Source organism: Ammospiza nelsoni, chromosome 10 (genome assembly GCF_027579445.1).
Source record: "Ammospiza nelsoni isolate bAmmNel1 chromosome 10, bAmmNel1.pri, whole genome shotgun sequence".
Classification (NCBI taxonomy): domain Eukaryota; kingdom Metazoa; phylum Chordata; class Aves; order Passeriformes; family Passerellidae; genus Ammospiza; species Ammospiza nelsoni.
Genome location: NC_080642.1, coordinates 22,679,025 through 22,695,245, shown reverse-complemented (window position 1 = coordinate 22,695,245; position 16,221 = coordinate 22,679,025). Strand labels below are relative to the sequence as shown.

The following is a 16,221-nucleotide window of genomic DNA, read 5'->3' as shown; positions in this document are numbered from 1 at the left end:
TTGAATCTAAGGATTTGCCCACAATTCATTTTACTTACTGAGGTAAGTGCAGGGTCTGGACAGCTTCCTTTAGGAAAGGGTGTAACAAACACCCCTTCTAACCCTTAAGCTGTATCACTGCTCTGTTGGAGCTTTTAGCTACAAGTGGTGTCTGAAAGAGTAACTGAGCTGATACTAATGGTTACCAGTGCTAGATGGCAGCACAGTGAAAACAGTGGAGGTGCTGACAAAAGTCAGGTTAAAATAAAATACCATTTTTCAGCTACTGTGTTCCTGTTTCACAGATTTGGAATGTACACTGTGGAAGCTGGGTTATTCTTAAGAATTTGAGTATTCTTAGTAAATACTAGTAGTAAATGGAGAACTGAGGGAGCAGAAATTTTAAAAGGATTTATTGAACAGCTTGATAAATGAAAACTTTTTTAGTAGGTTCTGGAGCAGGTTTACATCTCGAATTTCAACATACTGGAAGCTGATTCTCTTTGTACAGTTGCTACTGTATACTTCCTTCTACATGTACATGGTCCACTTGTGATACAAAAATCAAAATAACTTGGAGCACACAGTCCACAGAACTTCATTCCTCTGGGTTTTGACCAAATTATTTCCTGATTTGGTCATCTAAAAAAGGATGTTCACTCATCTAAGATCTCTTCATCCAGATTGATATCTGTGGTATCAATATCCTCCAGATCCAAGTTATCTAAGTCATCTTCCAAGTCCAGCAGTGTCTAGGGAGAGAAAAGACTGGATGAGGAGGATTCCACTATGGTTACATGTGCTGCAGCTTGTGGGATGGATCTGCACTCTGCAAAGCCCAGCCAAGGCCTCATGAGGAACACCATGCCAAAGGAGGCTGCAGAGCAGCTGCCTGCTGGTGAGGAAGCCTCTTCCACCAGTGCAGCTTTTTACCATGGGAGCAGCTGGGTTTGAACTCCCTCTGTCCCCCTGCCTGCTGCACTGGTCTGTTACTGTGTGCAGGGCTCTGAACACTGCTCTGGGACTGCCACAGTCACGTGTGCAGCTGCTTGAATCACACTCCTTGAAGTCTTAGTGTAAAATGAATTCAGTGCTTATACTTCACCTCATCAAACTGTTTGGGTACCTTTTGATCTCTTGCTGGAAGGTTATCAGAATTCTGCACAACTGTCTTCATCACTTCTTGTTTAGGAGAGGGAACTGGTTCTTCAGCCTTCTTCTAATGGCAAAGAAATTCCTTTAGTTTTTTTTTTTTTTCAATTTAAATTCTTTCAGCAAAAGCAGGTAAACAACAGCAGACCTAATGCCCCTTGCCCAGTGGTTCTTTCAGCTTCCCTCAGTTACTCTTGAGCCAGATCTTCACTGTCAGAAAATATTCTAGTCCTCACTCCACTGGAGACTATTTCCCTTCCCAGTATATCAATGGAACTGATAAAATGAGAACCTTCAGAAATTATCAATTCATTTTAAACACTGAAGTGCTGCTAGTGATTTTCAACATCCTCAGCAGGAGAGATTAAGTTAGTTGAGACTGACAGGAAATTTTAGGAGTTGCTGGGCTAAGGGTTCCAAATCCTATAATGGTTTAACACTTTCTTCTTGCTTCACTGCTGCATAAACTTTATATTAAGATAATTCATCAGTCAGTACTATTATTGAAGCAATGGTACTATTCAATTAACTGTACTTAATTATAGAATTTATCTATCTCTTACAAAATGTCCCATATTCAGCCTCTGCTGTAAGAGACAGCTGGGGTTTAGGGCTTCTATGAGAACATGAGCTGAATGCAAAGATACACTGAGGTCTTGATTTCAGCTCCTATGGCAAGCTAGTTCTCAGTTCTTTCCATTTGTTTCCATAGGTAGCCCAGACAGTTTGTTTATCATCTTTAACAAACGAGCAGACAAGTTTGATTTTGCTTTAATAGTATTTCCTTTGATGCACAAGAGGTGAAGAGTCACTACAGAGGCTTGAGAGTAACCAAACCTCTCTGCTCTGTCAGGGATGTCCCAAACTATGCTCTGTAGTGCACCTCCTATGAGGAAAAACATACAGACAATGGAGAGCTGTAGCTTTTCTGTTTCTCCTTCAGTTTCCAGTGCAGTTTTGATTTTGGATGTTTATAGCCTCAAAGAGTTGTGCCAGTATCACTGCCTTTAAGAAACCCTCACATTATGATTTTCACATACAAATGTAAAGTGTATTTGACTTGAGCAAAATTAGAAGTTGTCATTTTCTCCTAAGGCTCTGAAAAGCCTTAAATTTGTTTCAATCTCTATGCTTACCACTTATACTTGTCCTGTTTTCTGCATAAGAACTGGACAACTGAGGTGGTAAAAAAATCAGTTTGTTACTTCAGACATTGACTAGAATCTATGTTCAAATACATGAGTAGGATTCCTGGCCAGTTAGTTATGGAGCACTGTTATTCCACAACCATGGAGCACACCAACAAATAACACAGAGCATTTGTCATTGCTGTAATAGGCAAGAGTTTCCATTTCCAGCTACTGAGCTTTAGAAAACCAGCTGCAGCTGAGGCAGTGTTTGTAAATGCAACTGGAGTTACTTTTCTGTAGGATGAATTCAATGGAAAGAGTCTAGAAGTACTCACACTACACAGGGTGACCCAAGGTAAGGAAGCACACAAATCATTTCACAGTCAAGAAGCTGTTAGTAAGTGCAGATGTAGATGAAAAAGAATCTGAGGCAAAAGAACATGAAGCCAGCTGCAGCACTTACAGTCAAGGTAATAAAAGCAACAATTTGTCCATTACTGGTGAAATATTCTCCAGGGTAGAAGTTACTGTAAGATAGCAAAGTTCTCCCTTAGACTCATCACTGACTGACCTGAGATGGCATTATTCCAGAGGGCTCAAATCCTTTTGCTTCTTCAAGTAAGTTTCTTTCTTCATTTGGCTAAAAGGAAAAAGAACCCCAGACACATTTAAGTGTTGCACTGAGTTGCTTAGAGCTGATTTTACACAGCACCAAATGTTACTCTTGTAGAGACAGTAAAACCTTCTACTTACAGTGACAAGGGGGTATTCCCTGGCTGGCCTCAACTCAGCAAGACTTTGCTTTACATACTCTTCAGCAACAAAAGCTTCCTTTAATCCAGGGAAAAGATTTTCATATTCTGTGGGATCAGCAAGGGACTCAGCAGCCTTCTGATTGACTTTGGAGAGGTTCTCCCTCCAGAGTTTAACCACCCTGGGGATGCAAACCACATTTGTTAGAGACAGCTCATTCAGACAACACAGCTCATGCTCTGCACATGCTCAGAAATTACCTTGAAACTTGGCTTGGCAAATACGTCCGTGCAAGGAAAGCAGCCTCAGGGAGACGCCCGGTTTTGATCAGCAGTTCCAAACATGAATCAAGCCTAAAAAGATTTCAAAATATGATTTGAACCAGTAAACTTAATAAAGACAAATTTTTGTATTAGAACAGCTTTTTATTCTATTCCATTCATTTAAGGTGCTTTCATTTCAGACTTTATAGAATGAGCTTTTCTGAGAAGGATCTAGCTCATCTTTCTCCATGAAGTTTTCAGTTAGCTGAAGTTAACCACTTGAGGAACCTGAGGGTCTCTGCACTTGAGACAGCAGAACAGAACAATCAGAAGCTCATTTGCTACTTACTTTCCCTGCAGGAAGTAGCTCATAAATGCCACATTATTCTTGCCATCCTTCTCAGCACCTTCTGCCAACTTGTTCACCATGCTGGCATTTCCTGAAGCTGTGGCCAGGAGCAGCAGCCCTCCATAGTCCTGGGCATGGTGGAGACACTCCTGGGCTAAGCCAAACTGGCATTTACTGATGGCAAGCTCTGCAAGCTGCTTCCACTTCTGTTCTGACTGATTGTACAGAAGGGGGAGAGGGAGGGAAAGAAAAAAAACAAATCACTCACATTTCTGAACAGCATTTAAAGGTTTTCAGAGCACTCAGTATGAAAATAGGAGTTGACTTGTGAAGGTGCTGTATCCCATGACTACATTTGTCCTCCCATTGAGGTACTGTAATTACTGCAGCTTCCCAGCATGGCACAGTGAATGCCAAGAGATCCCTACCTAGCTCTAACATTACATGAAATAAACAGCTTCTCAGTAAACATGGAGGGGAGAAGCAGGCATAACTCTGGAAGTTTAACTATAACAATCTCTTAAAGCTCCCAAGTTAACCCTCAGAACGCTGAAAGCCATCTGTGTCTTTAACTAAGTTAATATTCCTTCTAAATAACTGGATTATTTTACAGCAGGAACAAGGAGATCAACTCTCTGCATAATAATGATGGGAAAAATCAGTTTTTTTAGTGCAGCAGTCAAAGTTTGCCAAGGCTGGAACAAAGGTCTGAAGCCTTCAGCCCTGTCTTTCCTTCTCTCACTGTTAAGTAACGGAGATTAAGGCTTGGTTCTGGGCTCAAGTTTTGTATTCTCCAGGAGTTCCAGTGGCTTTCTGAGCAGACACCGTTCTTTGTCCCTATCCCACAGCTTAGATTCCTCTGAATTACAGGCAGCAGAACTTCACCAAAGGAGTTGGAGTTGTATTGCATCCCCACATACCACTGCCTTTTCTTACAGGGCCTCTCAGACTCCCGCTAATACTCACAATCCCGGATGAATCATCCAAATTTATATCATTACCTCCGCTTCCACTGCAAGCTGATAGGCTATTTTTAATTCTCCAAGTTGAAGAGCAAGTTCAAAACGATGCTCTGGGTCTGTAGATACTGCAAGAGCTTGTTGTTTGAAGCCCTAAAATAAAAATGTGACAGTGAAGCTGGGACCTGTCAGGTCAATCATAATCCTAAATACTTTAACAAAAGCACTCTGAACAGAAGGTTACAGTGTTCTCAAACAAACAGGATAATTAACAAGAGTTAATGCTCAATGGGTTTTGCTTAGCAAACTCCATTAAGAATGTGAATAAAATTATTTATTTATTTAGTTGGATAACTAAGAAGTAGTTTTCTTGCCTGTTTTTCAAGAAAATGTGCAACCCTGGTTCTCTGTTCTTTTGGGATTGTGGGAAGAACTTTGTCAGCCATGCCGAAATCCCTCCTCATGACAGCAGTTTGATATTCGAGCACTGAGACCAGCAGAGAGTAACTAACAATGTTCAGCTCTTTATCACCCAAATACAGCCTGTTGTCCTTGGGGATATAGCCCAGGAGATACATTGTTCTGGAACAAAACAAATAAAACAAAATGTCAGCTTCAACAGATCCACACAAACTGTACAAAACTATTCCAGTAGCTCTTATGGTAGCAAGAATACTCCTATCAAACACTCTGCTTTTTCTGGATGAACACTTTCACACAGCACTGTTCATCCCTCAGGATTGCACTGCTGCCTCACAACACCCCACTTGTTCCCACCCCTGCCAGGGGGCACCTTGAACCCCCTTCACTGAGAGAACCTTGAGCACTTGAACTGAAGCAGCAACTCACCTGTCCAGGTGGGCAATGGTGACAATCTCTCCTCCAACGTAGTAATTGAGTCTGTTCACAGAACTGGTGTAAATAAAGCAGTCACCAACCCACAGACCTGTTTTCACAATCTCCTGGATCTCACCAAGAACCTGCAAAGCAAATTTTGGGTAATTAGATACATAAAAAGGTACTTCTAGGTAGCAGAAAGACTACTGCTATTTAAAATATAATTCCATATTCTATACTTTAATCTGGACAAGTTGCAAATATAAGTTTAGATCTAGATTAGAAGTACATGAATTATAATTTCATTCTACATGCATGCTACCCTAATTCTTAAGTAAGCCCATTATAAATCTAGGAAACAAGCACCAAACTAAGGATTAAGCAAGACAATCAAAGGTAGCTTTCTTTCTGAAATTCTGGTTCACTACATGAGGTTTTTTCACTTCTCAAACTTGAGTAACATTTCAAAACTTGGAATTTGTAGAAAAAAAAATTAATCAATGACCCAAAAGTGTGTTTTAAAAAATATCTCTATAACTCACTGACAATAATGAACAGATGGAGATAAATGTTGGCATCAAGATCTGTTATGCTGGGATTCAGACAGGGATACACTCCTCATGAATCCCAAAAAAATTATTAAGTGTTCCTCAGGCAGATGCACAATGTGATACTAAAAATGGCCTGGAAACTAACATTTAAATTGGACTATGTTAACGACTAAGTTTGCTGCACTCTCTTGCTTCTACCATCTCTAATCTCATTCCACTTTTTAAATAGAAGGTACCTCAAAGGCATCTTCAATTCCATCTTCAGTTACACCTTCATGTGTTTCTTGGGCTGCTGCCACTTTTTCTGACAGGTACTTGAGAATGAAGAATGACTCTTCGGTAGCAATGCACACGAGCTCACCCGAGTCAGACCAGAAAATCTGTGAGAGCAGAATCAACAGTGGCAGTGTTACACACCCCAGGCTAAGAAGGATGATGTGGGAATTAAGGGTTAAACACCTCAAGTCTAGAAGCTGTAGGACTGAGAAGTCAACACATACAGGAATTTTTCTGTCCTTTCTGCTACATGACTGAGATAAACTTAAATTATTATTTTATTATTGACAGCTTTGATTCATGCAAGAAAACCAGTTTAGTAAAAAAGAAATATAAATCAGTACATCAGACAGGTAAATATCTTCAGTGCCATGCAGAAACTCACATGTTTGGGCTGGATTTCAATCCTGCGAATCAGCTCTGTGTTCTCCCAGTCATAGAATGCCAGGCCATTGACAGACCTGACTCCCAAGAGAAAGCCACCATAGATACCTACAAGAAAATAAAGGTGGAAGAAATCCACATTGTACAAAAACCATACCAGTATATCTATTTGTAAAGTATTTACCTTCTGCTCCAAAATCAGGCTTGAACGACTTCTTCTCTTTGAAATTTTTAAATATCTTTACAACACTGTTGCTCTCCCTGATTGCATACCTAAATAGAGATTAAATTGTAAATAAACAAAACAATTATTTTGCTTCCAAAGTAGTAAATTATTAAACTATAAGCTGCTACAAAACAACTGCATTTGACTTATTTTCTAAAACCAGCAGAGTGCTAAAAACCCAAACTTTTCAAGCAGGACAACTACTGAAAGTTCATTTTACATGCATGTTTCATGGCCTGAAAACTAAACTAAAGTAGCAGCTGCAAATGTAATACAAAGGAAAAAACTTGCAAGACTTACTCTGAAGAGTCATGTGCCCACACAAACTCCTGTGCAGAACCAAAACTCTTGTTCCTCAGAGCCATGGCTGTGTAGATGATGTACTCACCATCACCACACACCACCACAAACCTGGGGCAGGAGAGAGAGGCACTTGTCAGATATCTGTGTCCAGGTCAACAGGCAGCAGCAAGAAGGCAGATTATCTGTAAAGGTAAAGGCTCTCTGCCCAAGGTAATCACTGAAACACAGAGCATGAGCTTTATATATGCCTAAAATGTCATGGAACTCTATTTCCTTCTGAGTCATGCTCCTTCTGGTCTCCACTGAGCACCTCTTGGACTCTGGATCCCTTTTTTTTGAGCCTGTTAACTAAAAAACCTCAACCAGTTCAAGAGAAGAGATGAAGGAATGTGTTACCGTCCATTAGGGTTGTGCTGGATTGTCTGAGGATAGATTTCACAGCTGCCCATATCCTTCACAGCCAGTGGCAGCCTCTCTCCATCTTTGATTTCAGCATCTCCCATTGCTTTCAAGTTAGCCTGCTGAACTTCAGAATGTTTAGCCCAAATAATTTTTCCATTTGCATCCATGGACATGGCAGGTTCTTCACGACCAAGCTAGAAAGTAAGTAAGAGGTGAGGTATAGTAGGAGTCTTAGTAAAATATCTGTATTGTATATTGAATATCTGTATATAGGCCTTGCCCTGATAAGCCCTGGTTGTTTTTGATAGGCTGCAGCTGTGATGTCCTTCATTGGGCTGCAGCTGTAGCTAGTGAAGATAACTGGGATAAAAGGGGCTGGGCTTGGCCAGTCGAGTTGAGCTGACAACAAGCAGGAGAAGAAGTCAGAGCTGTGAAGAAGTGCCCCCAAGAAGTATCACCGAGAAGGTACGAGACTTTAGAAATATGATTGAGACAATATGGGACTTTAGAAATACAACAACAAGATTACAACAGTGAGGCTATGGAAAAAATACACTGTTGATTTTCTTTTCAGTTGTAAATATCAAGTGAAATAGCCAATCTCTACGGAAAAATGCCAATTAAAATGCCAAAATGTCAGTATTTTACGTATTATTCCAGAATCAGATACCAGTTGTTGTGCAGACAGGACAGGATGAATCACAGTTTCTCACTCCACAGCATTAACTGTACCTTAACAATGATGCTGCCCTCATCATAGCCCAGAGCCACGTTGTTGGAGCCCCTGAGGCTGGCCACACACCACACCCTCTCCATGCCGTAGTTCAGGGTGCTCTCCAGGCGGTAAGTGCTGGAGTGCCAGATCCGCACCGTGCCTGGGGAAAAACACAGCCATGCATCCCTTCAGCTCAGGGGTGCAGCCACAGCACCACAAGAGCTCTGCCCTCAGTGCTTTTCCTGTCCTTTCTACACCACAAAATGCAAAGTTACCATCTTCAGAGCCGGTGATGATGATGGGCAGCTCTGGATGGAAGCTGACACACGACACGTTCTGAGCATGGCCTTCCAGTGTCTGGACACAAGTTTTATTCTGAAAGCAAGAGAGAACACAATGCCACATTTTAACCCTTATTTCTTAAAAAAAAATCTCCCCCAAATCCAAAATAGATCTGAAAATTCTCTAGATTTCTTACATTTGCAAGGTGTTCAAACAACAGCACTAAGCTATTAAAAAATGATTGCATTGAGCTGTACCTCCTGCCCAGAAGAAAGTATTTCCCCTGACAGAAGTGTTTTCCTCTATTTTCAGAGGTGTTTATGGCTAGAAAATATGCTTTCTCAGCATAGCACAACACATTAAAGCATGACAGAAAGCTTAGTTCACTGTGAAAAAAAAATCATAACCCAACATTGCATTACAGGTGAAAACAGATCTAATTTAGGTCTTTGGTAGGAATGTTCATTCACACAGTCGTGAAAGTCAAGCTGCTCTACTTGGGGTAACTAAGACTGGAGCATGTACAGTGTCTCCAGCTGCACATGGTGGCAAAATCCCAAGCACTGTTGTGTAATATTCATGACTGCATTGAATGCTTAAATTAACAATGCCAGCTTCAACTTCTGGGCTTGGATTTACTCCAGGGCAGTAAGTTTTAGTGACCAGAAAGTACCACCTAACAACTTCTGTCTCACCCTTCTGGCCATTCAGACACTTGTAGAGAACTCAGGAGCTCTAGGCTCCAGCAACAGAAGTGAATCTCTGGATTAGATCTCTCTTTTCTGAGGAGCATTCAAGCAGGGCACCTCATCACTCCTGCCCTGTTTGGGGGTACAAGCACTGCATGGGTGTGCATGCAACACATGGGGCTGTGCCAATGAGCACAGGATGAAACAGGATGGGGGAAGCTATAAAGGATGAAACAGGAGGAGGGAAGAGCTATAAAGATTGAAGAAAAAAAAGAAGAATAGCTTAATCCACAAACATGAGGCCTAAAAGGCAGGGAATCAATTTGTCACAGGAAAAAAAAAATCTAACAACAGAAACTGAATAAGAAATATGGCACAAAGGCTTCTGAAGAGCTGAGCACACACCTGGTAGTCCCAGATCTTCACCAGGCGATCATCTGCCCCAGAAATGAGGTATGGCTTGTCCCCACCACTGTAATAGTCAATGCAGTTCACTCCTTTCTCATGGCCTTCCAAGGTGAAGTTGGGAGAGGATGATCCAAGCTGCCACACCTGAGCAATGAAACACAAACACTTGTACCCCGCAACCTGCTGTGCCCAGGTCACCCTTGGCACACACAACAGGTGCCCAGAAGTACTTCACAAATGCAGTGAGAAATAACACAGAATTCCAAAGACACTGTTGTTTTCTTAGGTGAAAAACCTCAATAACTGCTCAGCAAACTACAGTCCTTCCCCCAATAAACACAAATAACATGCTGAATTGCCCATGCTCTGCTCATACCTCTGAACATTGAAATTGGTTGCTTTACACTTTTTTTAAGGACATGAAACCATATAAAGCACTGTTTTTAAGAACTACTATGTGTTTATAAAGTAACTAGTTGAGTTTCCTCCGTGTCCTGAATTTTAATTTTTCCAGCTACACTCAAGAATATCAAATCTCATGTTAAATGAGGATACAAAATGAAGCAAGTCAAGTGTAGACATACTAGTGTTTTCTCATGTTTATCACATCAAATCAAAATTTTTATGCACCTGATCTCAACATCTATGGCCAAATGAAATCAGTGCTGGCTTTTTACAGCCAATATACTGATGATGTACAGGAAATGTGAGGAGGTGTCCCTGCTCAGTGGCTGAAAATCTGTAGTCATAGATATTTAATAACAGCTGCACTGCAGATGAGACAATGAGAAGGCCAAAGGCATCACTGGAAACAATTCCATGCACAGACAGCCAAGGACATGCAAGTAATGAGAGAGACACCTTTACCAGGGTTGTTTTTTCTTTTTAGTGCACAGTTAAAGATACAGCACTTAGAAAAGTTTAAAGAACAACTTTCCAATTGTTAGAGACAACAGGTAATCTGGTAAATTTACTGAATTACTTAGCAGGTGCCTGGAGCAATGTCCAGGTCTTTGTTCAGTCAAAATTCTATTATTGCACCTGTTTTTAAGAATATGACCCATCATCCATCCAGGATTATTGCTTTGTGTACACTGATAATCACAATGACTAAAAACCCCAAATACAGCTTCTGTACCTTAATTGTCCTATCCAAAGAGGCACTGGCAAACTGGTTGTTGTCTTTTGGGTTTATGACAATCTGCATGACGTAATGGGTGTGTCCTTCAAACACCTGAGAACAGGACCACTTCTTATCCCAGTCCCAGAGCTTGATCAGCATGTCATCTGGAAAAAACCACAAACAACCAAGCTTCAGTGGGTGATAACAACCTCCTTAAAGTGCATAATCCTCCAGAAGTTCGTGGTAAAGGCTGGAAAGGAGGCACTGCTAATAATCTATTTGCAGTGCCTCTTTTCCAGCCTGTACCATGAAGTTACCTACTGGTAATCTGTAGGATTACTAGTCCTTCAGAAGGACCAAAGGGAGATGAAAGCTGTCTGTTGCTTTCAAGTCAGATTTCCCAGCTAAAAACTTACTCCAAACCACAACGAAATCTTTTTAAAAACACAACTTGAGCTGTTATTTGAGAGTTTGCCACACACACAAATGTCTCCTCTGGCAGATATTAGGAGAGAAAGCTCTTTTCTCTGACAAGAACACAAGCCATTATATTTTAAATTTTAAGTGCAAATGATATACCATGAAAAAAAAAAAAAATAAACACATCTACCAAGAAACAACAAAATGACAACTGCAACATTGGCTTCTTGCTCAAGGGCTCCTGAGTCTCCCCAGAGGGTGCAAGCCCTCACCCCACAGAAAACAGGAGCCTGGGGAGAGCTGAACATGAAAAGACCCCAAAGGACTCTCACCACTGCTCGTGAGGATGAAGGGCTGCGTGGGGTGCACTGCAATGCACCGGATGTAGTCAGAATGAGCCTCAAACATGTGAACTCTTTCCAGGGTGTTGTAATTAAAAACTCTGATCTGCATGTCATCCTGGGAAAGGGAGAAAAACCATGTGAAAAGAAGTCTCTTGTGCAGTGCATCTTCTATGCAATGCAGGGGAGCTAGGAAAGAACATTCCACCACTGAAGACAACAAAATGTTTAAGGAAGTTTGCTTGCTAATGATATAAATTATACTTGGATTCAGAAGGCTGTAAATTACTGCTGTTTCAAGTCATTTATGAAATGAAAAAAGCAAATTTTCATTTTTACAAGTGACTGAGTCATGGCAGCATATGGTAATGAAATGAAAACACATTTTTACTCTGGGTACAGGGCAGAAGACTAGGAAATGAAAGTTGAGAAAAAAAAAACTATTTAGGCATTACCTTAATTTAGTCAAAAAATATTCATTCCATAGAGAAAAATGTGTTACCAAGATCAGAATACAATTATTCCTCTCAAGGTACATTCACTGAATAAAAGCAGGCACTTTTTCCTAGTGATGAGCAAAACTAAAAATTATTTTTAACATAACCAAGAAAAAAAAGTAGAAAGCAATTTCAAATTCATTTTACCTAGGATTGTCAATAGTTTCATCTTAGTTAAAGCAGCACTGAGTCAGAACTCTGTGCTGAGTATTTTCCAGCTGGCAGTAACAGCTGAACTCCATCTACCTGGCATTACCTGCAGAGTCAGTCACCTTAGCAGGTTGCTCTTTTTTGAAATGAAAATTTAAGCTTCTAAGCTTCCTTAAAGGAGAAAACTTCTGGGAAACTGTAGTGCAGTATTCCTTTCTCCTCTGCAAATTCAGATCATGTTATTACATGATGCAGAAAGTAATGGCATGAAAATTGACCAGAGAAAGTGCAGCTGAACAGGAAAACACAAGAGGAAACAGCTTACAGCTCCAGTAACAACCCAGTTCTTCCTCGCCACGAACTTGGCAGCTCTCACAGGCAGGTCACACACTTCAAAATTCTTCACCAGAGTCTGAAAATAAAACCAGTTAAGTTTATAACACTGGGAAAAAAATACCAACTTTGAGATGAGCTCTATTTTCTTAACAGTGTCCAATATGTCACTTCCTTGTCTACTGATACCGTGACTCTCGCACTCAGCCAGAGCAGCACAGTCAGTTATAACAGCAGTGACTGAAGAACCTGTACAAATCCCATTTCCAGTCATGCACACTTCCCAGCAAGGCCCTCACCTGTGTCTCGTGGTTCCAGACACAGACACTGCCGTTGTAGAGGCTGGCCAGCATCCATGGCTCCGTGGGGTGCAGGTCCACGCTCTTGACGCGGTCAGAGCGCGCCGTCAGCTTCCGCTTGATGTCCAGGCGCAGAGGCTGGGGGAACAACGGGAGCACCGGGTGACACAACAGCAAACTGGGACAGGGAAAGGGACAGGGAAAGCTGCAGTTCACTCTGAGAATGCAAGGATCCAATCCTGCTGCCCGTGCACACAGAAGGTTACCACTCTTTTCTATCTATCTGTGTGTCTGTTTTTGTAGGAAGGCGTCACATCCCCACCAACGGCAGTGGCTCTGCTTCATTTAATTCTGTGAAACTCAAGATTTTCTTGCAAAAGTACCTCCAGCAGAGTCAAAAAAAAAAAAAACCCAAAAAAAAGATGCACTGCACATCCTCCTGGTGTCCCTGAACTATGATAGCAAAGCAAAGAGAATTTGCTCCTAAGACAAATGTTAGAAAATAAATCTTCCTGCTACTTCACCTGGCAAATCAGGAAGAAAACTCAGTTACCACAATAAAGCACATTTGCCCATTGTAAATTTACTTCCATTCACAATTCCAAATGTTAGAAAATAAATCTTCCTGCTACTTCACCTATTTGCATCTATAGGATTACTAGTCCTAACTGACTTTTCTTCCTGACAAACCAGGAAGAAAAGTCAGTTACCACAATAAAGCGCAACATTTGCCCACTGTAAATTTACTTTCATTCACAATTCCAAAATTATGGTTTAGAACGGAACACTGTCTGGTAAAAACTGAGAGCAGGGAAAAGTTTAAGTCTTTCCCTTACAAAGAAGGCTCTGATCTTCCACTTTAATCACTGGCAATGTAAAGCTGTCGCCACAGAGCAGAGGTTGCTCCTGGCCCCTTGCTTCCCCTTAGGGGGATGCTGGAGATTGCTGTGAGCTCTCCCCGAGTCTCCTGCAGACTGAACACACCAAGTGTCCCAAAGCACTCACACAATATTTAAAAGGCATGAAGTCTAGCAAAGTGATTTTCTAATATATCCGAGGCATTGTGGATTCCTTTAGACACTCACTGGAGACGATTTAACGCTGTTTTTATCTCAGACAACTCAGCGGATAATGGCTGACCAAAGAACACTACACGCATTAATAAAACCTGCAGTTACCTATATTAGACACTGCAAGGAAAAAAACCACCTGGTTATCAGGTAGTACCTGAACCATGGCTATGACACGGGATGTGGAGATGAGTTTGGGTTCTCTCCTGCTACAAACACCAGCAAGGCAAGCACAGCTACGCTCGGCTCCGCGCTTATCCCGGGAACCGCCGGGAAGGGCCGCTCCGAGAGCTGAGCGCGACACGCACCCCGAGCCCCGGGACAGCCGCTCGCTGCGGCTGAGCACAGCACGGGCAGCACCGCGCTGCGAGCCCGGCCCCTCATACACCCGATCCGCCGATCGCGGGGCTGCGCTGCCTCGCCGGGGCCGGCTGGGATGGTCACCCTCCCGCAGCGGGGGCGAGGCGCTCCTCGGGACCCTGCGTGTCGCTCACCATGGCCGCGCTGTGCCCAGGTGCCGCCCGGTGTCCCCAGGTGCCGCCCGCTGTCCCCGGCCCCGCTCCGGCCCCGCTCCGCCCGGGCTCGCTCCGATCTCCGACGTGGAGCTTCCGGGCCCGCCGCTCTCGCGACAGCCCCGCGGCGCGCCCCTCAGTCTCGCGAGAGCGAGGCGCTCCCGTGGGATGCCGGGATGTGTAGTCGGCGGCGCGGGGCAGGGTGGGAGTTGTAGGCGGCTCGGGGCCGGGGAGGCACCGGGCGGGGCGGGACCCGCCGGGACTGTGGAACCCAGCCCCGGGTGCTGGCACCGCACCTCGAGCGGCGCTCCGTGTGTCTAAGAGCGCTTACCAAACCCCTGAACCCTGTCAGGCTCAGTGCTGTGCCCACCGCCCTGCGGAGCCTGTTCAGTGCCCAACCTCCGTGAGAACAGCCTCAGTGTTTCCTGACCCGGCTCTCTCTCTGCTGTTCCCTCAGGTCCTGTCGCTGTCGCCACAGAGCAGAAATCCCTACCGGCCGCTCACTTCCCCTCACGAGGATGCTGGAGATTGCTGTGAGCTCTCCCTGAGCCTCCTGCAGGCTGAACAGACCAAGTGTCCCAAACCGTTCTCACGGCATCCCCTGCTTGTGGCCTCCTTTGGACACTCCCGAATAGCTGAATGTCTTTTTCTGTACTGTGATGCCCTGTGGGAACTCACTACATCACTCCGGATGCCCCGAGTTGCCGAGAACCCTCTTGGGGGGCTCGGAAGTCTTGGAATGTTGCCAGAAGTGCCTGGTGGCTTGACTTTGATCCATCTAGGGATGTGCCACCTGTGTATGAGGACATGAGAGGCACTCGGGTTTGAAGGGTGCAGGAATGATATATTTACAGGGTGAAAATATAGATTTTAGGGGTTTTGGCATAAAGGGTAATGGGGACAAGATGGAGGAATCTGGGTGTGTCTTGTCCTTCTTTCTTCTTCATGCCATCCATTTTCTGTGATGATGTTGGCACTTGGGGATTGGTTTAGAGTAGAAGTGCACTGTCTAACATGGGTGATAGGTATTGGGACATAAAAGTAAATATGATATATGTAGTTTGTAGTATATAAAGACGCCACCGCCTCAGAGGTGGTTAGAGTGCCTTTGGCTGCCTTGTTGTTCAGACCTCGGCTGGGCAGAAGGAAAAACTTTGTAGATAAGAAATAGTAAACAACCTCAAGATTGAAAACTGAAGAGTCCAGTCTCATCCTTCAAAGCTCGGGCTGCCTCTGAACCATCCCACGCACCTCGGGGCAGAGACAGACAACAGCTCCCGAGAATGCCCCAAACTGTGTCCCCTCAGTGTCCCCTGCAGAGTCCCCACTGTGACCCTGGACTCCTCAGTGAGGAGGTGTGGTGACAATGTCCCGGAGTGCCCGGCTGTGCCCGGTGCTGTCCCCTCAGCGCTGTCCCCTCCGTGTGGTCTGGCCGTGCCCAGTGTTGTCCCCTCAGCACGGTCCGGCTGTGCCTGGTCCTGTCCCCCCGGCGCTGTCCCCTCAGCGCGGCCATGGTGGCACTGCCAGGGGACAGGAGCCTGGTGACAGTGCTCCGGGGCCCCTGCCAGGGAGCCCGGCGTGCCCATTGCCACCAAAGGCAAACACTGAGCCTGGCCAGTCCTTTACACCCCGAGACAGGCAATAGGACACTTTTCTCAATCATTGTGCCAGCTGAAATTGCTGCAAGTCCAAACAGCATCTAAAGAAACATGGAGAATGTGAGGGTTCCCACGAGGAACCACTCCTGAGGGAATTTCTCCTACCCCCACTCCCAGACTGAAGTTCCATCACTAAAATTGCATCCCCCACATTTTGTTG

At 43.8% G+C, this 16,221-nt stretch overlaps 1 protein-coding gene across 3 annotated transcripts; it reads right to left on the bottom strand.

Moving 5' to 3' along the window:
* Positions 1-375: 375 nt before the first annotated feature.
* Positions 376-14,483, bottom strand: COPB2 (COPI coat complex subunit beta 2). Of its 3 annotated transcripts, none has more exons than XM_059479206.1 (22): positions 14,386-14,483; positions 12,822-12,959; positions 12,515-12,601; positions 11,534-11,660; positions 10,797-10,945; positions 9,656-9,802; positions 8,555-8,654; positions 8,297-8,439; positions 7,559-7,758; positions 7,160-7,270; positions 6,818-6,906; positions 6,635-6,741; positions 6,210-6,353; positions 5,435-5,565; positions 4,960-5,167; positions 4,628-4,738; positions 3,627-3,841; positions 3,275-3,367; positions 3,015-3,195; positions 2,833-2,901; positions 1,106-1,198; positions 376-731 (listed from the first exon to the last, which is right to left on the bottom strand). In XM_059479206.1, the coding sequence occupies exons 1-22, from the start codon at positions 14,386-14,388 to the stop codon at positions 636-638; spliced, it is 2,742 nt and encodes a 913-aa protein (XP_059335189.1). In that variant the 5' UTR covers positions 14,389-14,483; the 3' UTR covers positions 376-635. The 3 variants fall into 3 exon arrangements, with proteins under 3 accessions (XP_059335189.1, XP_059335188.1, XP_059335187.1); XM_059479205.1 differs by lacking the exon at positions 14,386-14,483 and adding an exon at positions 14,049-14,070 and having other exon boundaries at positions 1,106-1,195; XM_059479204.1 differs by lacking the exon at positions 14,386-14,483 and adding an exon at positions 14,049-14,069.
* Between the last annotated feature and the right edge of the window lie 1,738 nt (positions 14,484-16,221).